The 14,366-nt window shown below is 35.8% G+C and overlaps 1 protein-coding gene across 2 annotated transcripts in view; it reads right to left on the bottom strand.

Annotated features, from left to right (window-relative positions):
* LOC106871481 (ran GTPase-activating protein 1) overlaps positions 1-14,366 on the bottom strand; it is a 37,249-nt gene that overhangs the window by 22,103 nt on the left and 780 nt on the right. For both annotated transcript variants that reach the window (XM_014917959.2, XM_014917960.2), the window contains exons 2-8: positions 11,428-11,555; positions 8,166-8,225; positions 6,257-6,436; positions 4,658-4,792; positions 4,381-4,539; positions 2,532-2,645; positions 491-590 (exon numbers count right to left, since the gene is read on the bottom strand). In XM_014917959.2, coding sequence (XP_014773445.1) covers positions 491-590; positions 2,532-2,645; positions 4,381-4,539; positions 4,658-4,792; positions 6,257-6,436; positions 8,166-8,225; positions 11,428-11,555 — 876 coding nt within the window. The remainder of the gene's footprint in view (positions 1-490; positions 591-2,531; positions 2,646-4,380; positions 4,540-4,657; positions 4,793-6,256; positions 6,437-8,165; positions 8,226-11,427; positions 11,556-14,366) is intronic.

The following is a 14,366-nucleotide window of genomic DNA, read 5'->3' as shown; positions in this document are numbered from 1 at the left end:
TTTCATTTACCATTATACTGATTCTGTCACTCCACTACCTTTCCAATGAATGCTGCCAGTTGTTAAGCTGCAAGTCATCCCTGATCAATGGCATTCAGCTAGGACCATCCTGTCTTTGTAGGATATTCAGGACTAAGTATACAATATGTACTTTTCTTAAGACAGTAATAAGTTATTTGACGGAGATTTGCTGCTATTTCTAGCCAGTCAAGTGACCATATATAGGTTTCCTTATTGGCTTGAAATGCATTTAGCAAGGTGCTTTACCTAATCTCTTTTTTCAGACAGTTATATTGCTATGTCTATGACTACAGTATCCAAAGCCACCTTCATTCAAGAGTTGATTTAAGGGATATTTCACTGTTATTTCTTATAGGTCGAACAACCACACTAGTGCTCTCACATCAGTTCCATGCAATAGGCAGGAGTTCAAATTATTTCATTAAAATATAAATGAACAGACAAACAAATAAATAAATAAAGACTTTACCATTGAGCTCTACAAATTCCAAATTTTCTTTATTCTGCATTGCTTTGATTACAATAGTGGCGCCGTCTCTTCCTATTTCATTACCACTTAATATAAGTTGCTACAAACAGGAGAAAATATATTTTTATATTTGAAAAAGTCACATTATCATACAAGCAGTAATTATCAAAGATTTAAATATCTGAGATGGATTGATTAAATTAATTTTCCAATCTTTTAATATCATCTTTAGTGGGTGTATTGAAATATTTATACCTACAATTTACACTTGATCACAGATCAACAAGTGTTGAATTCCTGGATATCTACATGATCCTAAACTGAATTTAACCCTTTAGCATTTAGAATGGCTATACCTAGCCTAAATAATCTACTAGTTTTATGTTCAAACAAACCAGATCCAACCTCTCATGCATACTGTACAATGTCATTCTAAAAATAAGCAATCACACTAGTGAAATCTCAAAACTTTCAAGATAAGCCATGATTAATTGAAGTCAATATGAAGAAATAAGCATTACATTTGACAGATCTAAACTGGGATCTTACCAAATGACAACTAGAGATTGAAGTGATTGAAACTGTAGATATAAATACTGTAAATAAATATCCTAAAAATTAGTTTAATAATTCACAAAATTTATAATCTTGAAATGATTATCATTGTCATTACCAAGTCATTGAGATAATGAACCTATACCCGTTTTTTCCTCATTCAGCTAATGTAACAAAACTCCATTTACTTCTTACTCTTTTTTTTCTAATTGCCAGCTCTCCACCAGACAATGTACCTAGAAAGTCATTTGGTGTAAGCTATGTTCATGTGTGAACATGCATAATGAAAAACAAAATGTATCCTGCAGTGATTATCATTTGATGAAGTCAATAGTTCTCTCCTCGACATGACTTCCATCTACAGGTAGATCTAGAATTTATAAATCAAAGCTTCCTCATGACACCATCCTTACTTAGGAGCAAAACTCTTGTTCTGACAGGCCTAGGCCTTAAGTTGCTCAACCACTAAGATCCAGGGGCAAGTTTTATGAATACAACTCAAAGCAGTAAGACAAGTTTTTAGACAATTATATTTAACTTGATGTACGTGTCTGTTACACACACACACACACCAATGAACTTCTTTCAGTTTCAGTCTACCAAATCCACTCAAAAGGCTTTGGCTGGCTTGGAGCTACAGTAGAAGACACTTGTCAAAGGTGCCATGCAGTGGGACTGAACCCAAGACTACATGGCTAGGAAGCATATACTCACTCACACACACAACTCTAGTAAATTATTATAAAGAGATTTGATTTTTTTTCCAAACCAAACTGCTTGACACTGCTGTTGATTCTATTATAAAAAATTGTCTGTTTGAAAATGATCATATACAAATCAGAACCTTCTGTTATAACTTTATCACTGAGAAAATGACAAGGGACTGAGAGTTGTGGCAATTTGCTGTACATGAGATGACATGTCAAGCTAAGTAAAATCACGGTCATCCACACATACAGGCTTGTCCTTTACGGGTGCTGGTGCCACATAAAATGCACTAATACTGGGCTGCGCAAATGCACCCAACACATTCTGTAAAGTAGTTGGCATTAGGAAGGGCATCCAACCATAGAAACCATGCCACAACAGACAATTGGAGTCTGGACAGCTCCTGTCAAATCCATGCCAGCATGGAAAACATGTTAAATGAGGATGATTTGCATACAAACACCATAATTAATGATAAAGTTATTTTGCGAGATACATATGCATTCCTAGTCAATTTCTGAATTTACTGAAGCACATAAGCAGTATACGTCATTAGAAATATGGCAATAAGATGATTAAACTAGAGATAGAGACAATTAATTGATCAGCAGTCCGATCCCCAAATTCTTTTGACATCTTACACAATACCTTAATGTTAGGTTTGCACCAAGAAAAAGGAAAGTCGCAGTACAATAGTTTATCTATCTAAAAACTCTCACAATTCCTACCACACTAGCAAGTCAACAAATCTGACAATAATAAAATGAATACAACTCACTTTTAAACATGTGTGTGATGTCTTCAAACTTTCACCTATAGCTTTTGCACCTCCAGTCTTCAGAAGACAATCACCAAAATTAATTACTTCAAGCCTCTGCAGTTTTGGAAGGACCTAGAGAGAAGACATTGACAAAATCTTGATCTCATACATAAGCAGAAAGTAATAACAAATTAACAAGAATAGAAAATTTTACAGTTTCATTATTTTGTTTTTTCTTTTTTTAATGAATATTTGGAATATAATGTAGGAGAAATGCTTTACGTGGGTATCAAAACAGGGTCACAGGTTCAGCTAAACGTTTATCATCTTTTCAAACAAAGATACATAGACACAGGTTCTGACAAAAGAGGCAGAAAACTAGATTGTTCTTAGAACTTGACTGGTACTATTTTATTCATCTTTGAAGAGTAAAAGATCTTGGTAGGAGTTGAACTCAGAGTGTAAAAGTATATAACTAAATACCACAAGGCACTTTGTCCGGAATGTTACTGATTCTGCCAATAATAATAATGAGCCAAGGTGTAAAGTGTCTGTGTAGATACTTGACCTGCAAGAAATAACAACCAAATTTATCTCAAGTTCGACAATCAGAGCTGTGACTAAGGATTTAAATAACAACACGATTATGATTTCTCTTGACTAGTCACAAAGCAAATTATGCAGAAGGTGCAATGTATAAGTGAATGAACTAATTCCAGTAAGCTTCTTGGTTAGTTGAGATTACCCGGTAAAGAACATAGGGCTAGTTTCCCAGTTTCGTACATTTCTTCTTGGATGAGATGCCAGTCCATCACAGGAAAACTCATTTTTTATCAGCTGAGAGGATTAGAACAACGTGAAATGAAGTGGTTTGCTCAGACCATGAATTGAAGCCACACTCTTACAATCACGAGTCCACCACTAATCACTAAACTATGTGCCTTGACATAGTAAACTTCTTAGTATATAGTATATATCTCAGACAATAGACAGATGAATCTTGTGCTTAACTGTTTCTGCCGACAACCTTTGAGCTAATAATGACAGAGAATCATGAAAATTTCATGATTTGTTGTTTAGCCCCAGGACAGAAATTGAACAGCAATAAGGTCAATACCAACTGAACTATGAGTATTCCACCCTTTCATATATCTAGGATTACATTATTTAATGTGCCATACTTTTTAAAAATAGTAAGATATGATTTGAGAGAATTTGGTTGCTATTCCAAGCAGGTCAGATTACAGCAAATTTCTTTATGCCAATGAGGGAACCTTCCCCATTGGCATAAAGAAAGACTGCAACAAAAAATATAAGTGGGGACACACCAAGTGAGATGAACCAACATAGAGGTTAGTTGTAGAGATCTGTACAGAGTATAACTGTTACATGACGGAGAAAGGGAAAGTAAGAGGTCTTTCACGGCTGGCAGCTGAGATATTGAAGGGAATGGGCTGGAGACTAACTAGAAATAGTCACTCAAATTATACGGAAGTGGATTATTTCAACAGTAGAGAAGCAGTAGCATATTAATCAAGTTGCAAAAGCAGGACAGGCTAATCAGTTGGCCTGTTCCTCTTTTCTTTCTCATTTTGATGCTTATCGTTCACAGTAAAATGTTTGCTATTTTGGTAACATTTAGTGTAGTTACAGAAAAATAGATTGGATGGGGAACAGAATAAAGAACTGCAAGCTCCTAAACCGTTTCTGTAGAAAATGTATGAATGCAATAAGGTTTTTTCCTTTGGCACAAGACTGCAAGTTTTTGGAGGGAGAGTATAATTGATTATATGACACCAGTATAAGAACTTGTACTAATGAATTAAAAAAGCAATAGTTGACTTTGCCAGTGTTTCTTGTAACTTACTTCAGCCATAGCTTGAGCTCCGTTTTCTGAAAATGTGTTATCATTGAGGTTAAGAGTTCTTAAGGAAGGGTTTGAGGCCAAAGCCTTAGCAAGGGCCAAAATACCCTTATGTTGGATTCCATTCTGTGGCATTTCAATACGCTCCAATGAACCAATGGTCTGCAAGAAAAATAGAGAGAGAAAGATAGAATGGTATAGGGAAAATATACGACATAAGTCGCATAAGACAAACGCAGTAATTCAATGTCTTCAACAAATGCAAAAGTAGAAAGTCTACCTTAAAGGCCTGTGCAAGAGCAGTAGCTCCTTCGTTTTCCAACCGGTTCCGTCCAGATACAAAAACACTCAACTGAAATGGTGTGCCAGCAGCCACACTGGTTTCATGACACTTCAACATAGTTTTGGCCAGCAGCTACAAAATAGAGAAATCTACAGTATTTCAAATTAGAAATAGTTGGGGTTTTTTTTTTCATAATCACAATAGTATTTGAAATAATTTCTTTTATTCATCGCAGAGGCATCAGAAAAGAGGACATTACAAGACAAGCTACAACATAGACGGGGTGGGTACATAAAATAAGGTGAGGAGGGAAAGAAAGTAAAGAGAGAAATGAGTTGAAAAGTATACATAATAGACAAAATATACGATGATACAGTCCTCCAGATACAAGAGAGCCACCAATGAGGTCCAATCAAGAAACTCCACAGATCCACCAAGAGTATATGCTCTCTTCCAACAGATGTTTTCCAATGTACAGACATATGCTTTGAGTGGTTCCATTCACTCTAACCATTTTAACTAGTCATCCACCTTTGATAATTCAGAAGAGAGCACTTCCCTCTTCACACTCGAATTCCTTTCCAAGTGGAACTTGAAAAAGTAGATGAGGACTTGACGAAAGATGAAGGTGTCTATCATCAATTCGTTCAACATTGTTCCCGACACATTTACCACAGCCATCAGACACAAGTAAAACTGCCTGTTCATTCCTATTAAAGGAGGGGAGGGCGTTTATTGTTAGTATTAAGGCAGCAAGCTGGCTGAATCATTAGGGTATGGGAAGGAATGCTTTGCAGTATTTTTTTCACTCTTTACATTTTGGGTTCAAATTCTACCAAGGTCAACTTAGCCTTTCATCCTTCCGCGGCTGATAAAATAAGTACTAGTTGAACATTGGGGGCTATATAATTTACTAGCTCCTCCCACAAAATTTTAGGTCTTGTGTCTATAATAGAAAGGATTATTATCATCATTATCATAAAGCTAAAATTAAATCACAGAATCAGAATTCAATGCAAGTCATATGTCTGGGTATTCCTTGAATTATAAATAAAACATTTACAATGAACAATAACTCTGCCTGGTGGAAAATAGTCCCTACCTACCCAACAGTAATTAGGACTAAATAGACCGAGGTTTAAAGACCAGGTAAACAAGTAGTAAAAATACAAAAAGAAAAAAAAGAGTATAAAAATTGTGACTAATTATTCAATGACATCTTTTAAATTGAGGTGATTTACTGTATTTACTTGTGCATAATCTTGTTAAATCTTAGTACAAAATTTTTCCCCCCTTCGTAACTTTACATCGTCCTATGTATACATTGCACCCCAGTTTTTCCAGTTAAAATCAAGTATAAAATAGTGCAACTTGTGCACAAGTAAGTAGAGTATGTGTTATAAAATATGTTCACGTCACAATGTAACATGTTTGGCTCATGTATCACAATGTAACATTGTTCATGTATCATAATGTTATGCTCATATATCAGAAAGCAAGATGTTGTAGACATGTCATTAGAAAACAAGGTAAGATATTATGTACATGTGTCATTACATAAGATGCGTTCATATGTTCAAACAAGAAAATAGTTACCTTTCCACCACTGATACCAAGTCCATTATTGTTCAGGTAAAGCTCTTTCAAAGAATAACAGCAGCTGCTGAGCAAGAGTTCTTCAATTCCTTCCACACCAATAGCACCAAATGCATTGTCACTGAGATTTAGTTCCACCAGATGAGCTCCTGCTGTCATAACACCTGCACCTAAAGCTTTCTGGAAAATACAAATGATAAAACTATATTAACCACAGTCATCCTCATTTCAAGGTTTAGTGGTTAGTGGGCCAAAGTTACAGAAGACCAGACACAGAAAGTTACTTTCAATAGTTGTTGCAGCACACAATACAACAGATTTCAATCTCTCTCTTTGGTTAGGTAACCATGTACCTCCTCTACACCTGTTCCTGTCTTACTACAACCTTTCATTATCTGACACAAGATTCTCCTTCCCCTCTCAAAGGGTCTTTGTCTTGCAAGTTACTTGATGACCCTGCCAGTGCTGATGTCATGTAAAAAGCATCCAGTCCACATTGTAAAGTGGCTGGCGTTTGGAAGGGCATCCAGCTGTAAAAACATGCCAAAACTGACCTCGACTGTGCTTGTGCCACGTAAAAAGCACTCAGTCCAATCTGCTAGGTGGTTGGTATTAGGAAGGGTATGCATTTGTAAAAACCCCGCCAAAAACAGACAGAAGTCCAACCCTTGCCAATATGGAAGGTAGATGTTAAATGATGATGATGATGAAGTTAGGATTTCCTGAGTAGTGGAAGCCACTTTTCTTTGATACAATACACAGAAAAACCAATAACAGAAACATGGTATGGATACCCAATTTGCTAGAAGTAGCAGCCAAATCTCTTGTTCTTGCCTTTAAAAAGGACTAGTCCCAACAAATGACAAAGTGGTTATTGGTTTTCTTGATTAGATATCGTCACAAACAACTACACCCAAGCAAAAAAATCACACAAAAGTATCCAAACTAGTAAAATCTCAAATTTGTTACATCTCTCGAAAATACAGGCTTATACCCATCACAATCAAAATGGCATCCATTTTCTATATCACCCAAATCATCATGTTAGTTTTAACATCTTCTCCATGCTTACATGGATTAGATGGATCTTGTTGAGGGTGGTTTTCTATGGTCAGATTCCTTCCTTGTCATCAACCCCCCACCAGTTTCCAAGCAAGTTAATATTTCCTCATGACCTGACAAGTTTTCACGGAGGCTAGGAAACAAACAACACCAATTCGTATGATGATGCCCATTAACAGTCATCCTGCAATGTCAAGACAAAGAGACAAACACATACATCAGCATTTAATGCTTCCACAAGTCAGATGGAATTTGTTGAGGCAAATTTTATACAGCCAGATGCTCTGTCACCAACCCTTGCCTGTTTCCAAGTATAATAATATTTCTCCAAGGCCAGACCTGTTTTTCACAGAAGACTGGAAATGAACAATCTCATTAGTATGATGGTGATGCTCATTTACAACCATTACATGAAGTCTAGTCAGGGATACACACACACACACATAATATATGTGTGTGTATCCTTGTCTAGACATCATTAAATTTATTTACAAGACTTTGGTTGGCTAAGGGCTATAGTAAAAGACACTTGCCCAAAGTGCTGTACAGTGGTACTGAACCCAAGACCACATGGGTGGGAAGCAACCTTCTTAACCACAAAGCCCCGGTTTTTCTTATTCACAATTATTAAGAGAAAAACACTAACAAAATCTGCACAATGGGTACTGTCATAATTTTAAGGCCCCACAATATGAGTGGTGTAATAAGTGGTAATGGAAACAACTGAAATTGGAAAATGAAACTGATAACAATAGCATCATTATTATTTCAAACACGACAAAGACAGGAGGCTGAAGAGAGACGAAAACAGGGCTGAAGAGATATAGTGAAACAAAATTCTACATACCAATGAGGGTGGAACTTCCTCCCTTAGTCGTCCAGTAAATATATCACTCCATAGAGCTCTCTAGAAAATGGAGTAAAGGAAAAATGACATTAAAATTAGTTTTGAAATACATAGTAGCAAGGAGGTTAATGTGCTGGATGGTCACAAGTTCAAACTCTACAACAAACACGTTGATCTCTCTAAAATAACTTACAAACCCATTGGTTTATCAGGGTACAACTGAAAATGTCAAATCCTTCAAAGGAGGCAACAATGGAATGGGTATTTTGTTGTCTGAGGCCCACAGAAGGATTTAAAACTTACAATGGAAGTTAGTGAAATCCTTGGTCAAAGACCTGCTTCATTGAGTTGCAAATTATTTTGTTGGAACCACTGTCACCATATTCTGGTTGATTTTGCTTTTCTTTCAAACATATTAAAATGAAATAAGTAAAACGATGATGATGTTGGTATAGTTGCAAGCAGACATAGACACTCTCTTTGCTCTTCCACTCTAACCTAAAGGAACATCTAGGATGTGATTGTTAGAAGGGCAGGGGAGACAACCACCACCCAGCTGGCACACATTACAGTTAATTAAACTAGAGCAGTGTAAAATGAAAAGCTTTGCTCATGGTCACAATGTGCAACCCAGGCTAGGGAATTGATTCCAAGACCTTATGATCATGTGTTGAGCACCCTAACCTCTAAGCCACATGCCTTCACAACAATGGCATGCCAACCTACTTATAGGCTAAGTGCAATCTGCTGCATTGCATCCTTAAAAAACACATTTTTATTTGCTTCAAGCCTGTTTAACTATAAGTAGGTGCCACTTTTAACCCATACTTCAGTGGTTAGCATAAAAGTATCTATAAAACTATAAAACCTGTACCACTAATATTAGCATGAAATGGCTGATGGAAAACAAGGACTATAATGATTTCTAATATATTTCAGGTTGTTAGATATAGTTCATTGTATTCATACTAGTATTTGGCTGATACTTATTCTATCAACCTTGGAAGGAATTGAACTGATAATGTACAGAGGAAAACTGAATATCACAGAACATTCAGTTCAATGCTCTAGTGATTCTTCCAATCAATAGCCACCAGCAAAAGGCTACAAATTTGAGAAGGAGGGAGGTAGAATAACATAATTAGTACTTATTGACACTAAAGGGATGAAATATAAAGTGAACCTGGTCATATTTGAACACCGAGGTACAGAACTAAGGAAAGGGATTTAGGCAGCAATTTATTTCTGCCATGTCACAGCATTTTAATATCTTATTATAATTCTGCTTGTCATTGCATTACTTAGCCTGTCGGTAACGCTTTCATGTGATTGGAGAAAATGAAGAAGAAAGAAAATAGGGAGAGGAAAAAAGAGGGAGGGAGGAAAGAAGGAGACGTGTCCATGACATGAGGTAGAGGGAATGTAATTGTAACACTCTCATATGATTAGTTGAAGGGAAGGAGAGGAGGAAAAAAAAAGAGAGAAAGAGGATAAGGCAAAGAGTGGGACAGAAAGAGGGTGAGAAAGAAAGAGAGAGAGAAGTGTCTGTGACGTGAGGTAGGAGGAACATAATAATTTTAGCAGAGGGGTGATGTTCTGATGGTGAGATTAAAGGGAGGGAGAGAGGAGGGAAAGAAGGGAGAGAGAGGAGGGAGAGAAATGGTGGTGATGGCAGTGGTGATTGGACAGTGAAAAGTGTGTTTTAAAAATTGAACTAAGACTTTATATAACCTATCACTTAACATGTGCATAAGTGCAATTCCATGAAATATTCTTATTTACGTGGCAGACATATGCAATTTAACTAAAAGTTGTATCATATGTATAGGATATTCTTTTTTTTTGTTTATAGGAAAAATGGAAAAATAAGAGTGAATATTCATTTTGTGAGTGGTGTGTATTAAGTCTATAAAATTGTGCATAAAGTGTATATACAAAATGCATTAAGTAATCATCGTATTCCAATTCCTTTCACATTTCAATGAGTTGCAGATGAGCGACTATCTTTCCATACACACACAACACAGGCTACACTTTCAGTTTTTTGGATAAAGTTATCAGAAATAACCCAATAGGTTTATAATTAATTCCATGAAAAATTCACAGGTGCCACTAGTTATAATAATAATAATTGCTTTAAATTTTAATTTATTATAATTGTTTTAAATTTAGGAAAAAGATCAGTAATTTTAGGAGGAGGTTAGTCAATGCCATCAACTCCAGTACTTGACTGATACTTAATTTTATTGACTCTAAAAGGATGAAAGGCAATGTTAATCGTGGTGGAATTTGAGCTCAGATAATAAAAACAGGCAAATACTGCAAAGCATTCTGTTCAACACTAACAATTCTGCTAATCTACAGAATTTTAAGGGGTAGATGGCTAAGTTGATTACATCGAGCTAGTGCTTAACTAGTACTTATTTTATCAACACCAAAAGAAATGAAAGGCAAAGTCAACCTCAGTATTTGAATTTAGAATATAAACCTGGAAGAAATACAACTAAGCATTTTTTGCAGTGTGTTAACGATTCTAAAAATAACAATAAATTCTCGTGGCCGTTTTCGTGCGGGTGACACGTAAAAGCACCCACTACACTCTCTGAGTGGTTGGCGTTAGGAAGGGCATCCGGCTGTAGAAACTCTGCCAAATTAGATTGGAGCCTGGTGTTGCCATCCGGTTTCACCAGTCCTCAGTCAAATCGTCCAACCCATGCTAGCATGGAAAGCGGACGTTAAACGATGATGATGATCCAAGGCCATAAATACGGTGGGATCTAATAACGAATTGAGTTGATTGGTACTTTATTTTATTGACTCTAAGGAAAAAGTAACTGTCCACACCAGTAGGATATGAACTCTGAACTTGAAACTGATAAGCTAATAACTATTGTGTATTTCCGCTAGCACTGTCATTCCCACGCCATATAATTATTATTTATTTCTTTATTGCCCACAGGGGGCTAAACATACAGGGGACAAACAAGGGGATTAAGTCAATTACATCGACCCCAGTGATTAACCGGTACTTATTTAATCAACCCCGAAAGGATGAAAAGCAAAGTCAACCTGGAATTTGAACTCAGAATGTAACAGCAGACGAAATACCACTAGGCATTTCGCCTGGTGTGCTAACATTTCTGCCATGATGCTGATGATTCTGTGAGACTTCTGACTATGGTACAAGTCTACACCACATATCACTTTAAATTTTTTTCATACATTAAAAAACAATAATAATAGTAATTTCCAAACAACTTACTTTAAATTCTGGATGATTTTCCAAACTCTTTGCAATTGCCTTAGCAGCATTCAGTCCTACTGTATTCCCATCCATACGTAACACACACATATTCTTGAAATCATTGATTGCATCAATGATTTCTTGTGCTATATAGAAAAAAAGATAACAATAAATATTACAGAATTTGACAAAATTTAAAGTTCATAGGTATCATTATTATTTTAACATCAGCTTTACAATACCAATACTATGTTGAAAGGTTTATATTACACTGTATAACATTTCTCCACATATGTTCATCACTTCATTAGCATTTAATGTCCATTCTCCATGCTGGCATGGGTTGGACAGTTTGACTGAAGGCTACATCAGGTGCTAGTTGTCTGTTTTGGCATGGTTTCTATGGCTGGATGCCCTTCGTAATGCCAACCACTTCACAGAGGGTACTGGGTGCTTTTTACGTGGCGCTGGCATGTGTACTTTCAAAATCATGTCCCTTCTAACTTTACTTCTTAAGTCTTCTTTGGTCCTACACTAATATTAGCAACCAAATAAATTTATTTCTAACAGTTTAGAAATTAATGCATTTGGTTGCTCATATCATGGGCAATGTCTCTTCTCTCTTAACTAAAATGTAAAATAACTGTCTATCAAGGGGTAGCTTCCACCACCAAATTCATAACATATTTGACATATACCAGCATAGATCTTCTTTCATACACCAGCCAATGCCTTTTATTACAAAGAAATACATACACACACTGAAAGAGAAATCTTTTGTTATCTCTTATGCACATTTTTTTAACTGATATTTTGCAGAAATATGGCTTTTGAGATTGTGGTGTGCTTAATGCTAAAATTTCAAATATAAATCTGAAAACCGAGAGGAAAATATTTGGATGATAAAAATGGGTGACAAAGTCAGAGTGAGAAGAAAACAGTCCAAAACGCCTCAATCAATTTTGTTTAAATAAATTTTAACAATATAATTGTAATCTAAACCTTTTAATACGTATCTCTACAAAGTTTCATTGCATTTTGCAATAAGTTATGAGGAAGTAAAGCCCAGATGAGAAGCACCAATCTGCTTGATAGAATACATCAGAGATCTAAACTAAGGTCTACTACTTATATAATATTAAATATTTGGAATTATGTTGTTAATTTAGTCATGAAAAAAATTCCATAAGCTCATTTCTTAATCATTTGAACATGAATTTCAGCTTATTCAAGTTACAGCATACCTACACATGCCCTGCCACCGACTGTTTCCTCACAACTTTCAGAAAAATGGATGGTTTTTTTTTTAATGAAATACACTTCAACTGGTGTAGATAGATTTTGAGTACAGTCATTCCTCGACTATCGTGGATGTTATGTTCCTAAACCTGAAAATCCGCGAAATAGAAACAGTACTATACTGTATATATATATTTTTAAAATTTTCATTTGTATATATTTATTTTATTATAAATGCAAAACAATACCATAAGCTTAAATAATAAACGGCGATAGGTGGTGAACCGTGATATGGCGAGAAATTACTGCAGGTCGGAATTTGTGGTGAAAAATTCACAGATGTCGGCTTTGTCTCCTCATAACTTTTGAAGTTTTCTACAAAATCCTTTCAGACGGTTACATTACGATTATATAGGAATTGTGCATACTGACATCACAATTTTTTTCGAAATTTCTAGTTTCATTTTGTTGACATACATATGCTGTGTACCAACCAATTTTTTTTAACCACATTAAATTCCGATATAATCGTAATCTACACACTCTGAAAGGTATTTGTAGAATGTTTCATCTAAACATGCCCATTTTTCTGAGTTATGAAGAAACAAAACCGCCTAGTGTAAATTTTTCGAAACCCCTCTTCCCACTCCGGGAAAAAATGCTTACAATAAATTACGGGTGGAGATCTGAAATAGCACGCACACATACGTTGGGTTATTTGCTTTGACAGGGATTTTTCCATTTTTTATTTCCACCAAATACATCTAAATGGTTCGGAGTGGGGCGCTTCTTATAAAAAAAATATTTCGAAAATTTGATTTTGTTACTCCCTTCCGGCCCTTCCCAGGGCCCTCAAGACGGACTGTTTCAATTTTATTTTGCACTACGCACTTAAAAATTCAGATGTAAACGAAATCTACATCATCAGAAGCGTATTTGTGGAAGATGTTATTAAAAAATATCCATTTTTCTGAAAGTTAGAAAACAAAGACGGGTGGGAGGCACAATGGGTAGGTGAAACTTAAGATCGAGCATTCACTTCGAATATTGATTACATATATGTGAGTCGGTCACTGAAAAACAAATTAGGACACTTCTTTACTATAATTCACAACTCGGATACCTGAAGGAATAGGGTGAAGATAAAGAATACGCACACCCGGTGGTTGGGGGTCAGGGTTACGCCGAAAACGGGTGGTGTGCGTATTCTTTACCTCAGCCAAGGAATAGTAATTGACGTCTACTGTAACATAACTTCTGATGATTACGAATAGACAAATGACGTATATTTGTTGCCTTCTATTTATAATCACAAACACACATGGACGCAAATAAATACAATAATGATATTCTATGAGCTTTAAGCTTTTATCAACTGACGTAGATTTAGTCCGCCAAAAGCTTTTACTCAAATGCGGTCGAAAACAATTTTGTTTCCACACGCACAATATATATATAGGCATAACTACAGGGTTTCATTTTTCTGAAAGTTATGACCTCCCAAAGTCTGGGGGGTAAAACCCTGTAGTTATGCCTATATATATATAGTAGAAGTTAGTCCTCACAAGGTGTCCTGAATGGCGATTATGTGCGTTGATCTTTTAATTTAAGGCTTTAGTAAATCTATTCTTGTGAATGAACACCTTGAACGTGTTATTCGCAAGTATGATTTAAGAAAACAAGGTAATCAATAGTTTTCTATATAGATAGACCTCTTT

The sequence above is a fragment of the Octopus bimaculoides genome, chromosome 6 (assembly GCF_001194135.2).
Source record: "Octopus bimaculoides isolate UCB-OBI-ISO-001 chromosome 6, ASM119413v2, whole genome shotgun sequence".
Classification (NCBI taxonomy): domain Eukaryota; kingdom Metazoa; phylum Mollusca; class Cephalopoda; order Octopoda; family Octopodidae; genus Octopus; species Octopus bimaculoides.
Note: the sequence above shows the minus strand (reverse complement) of the source record. Positions and strands in the feature narration are given on the sequence as shown.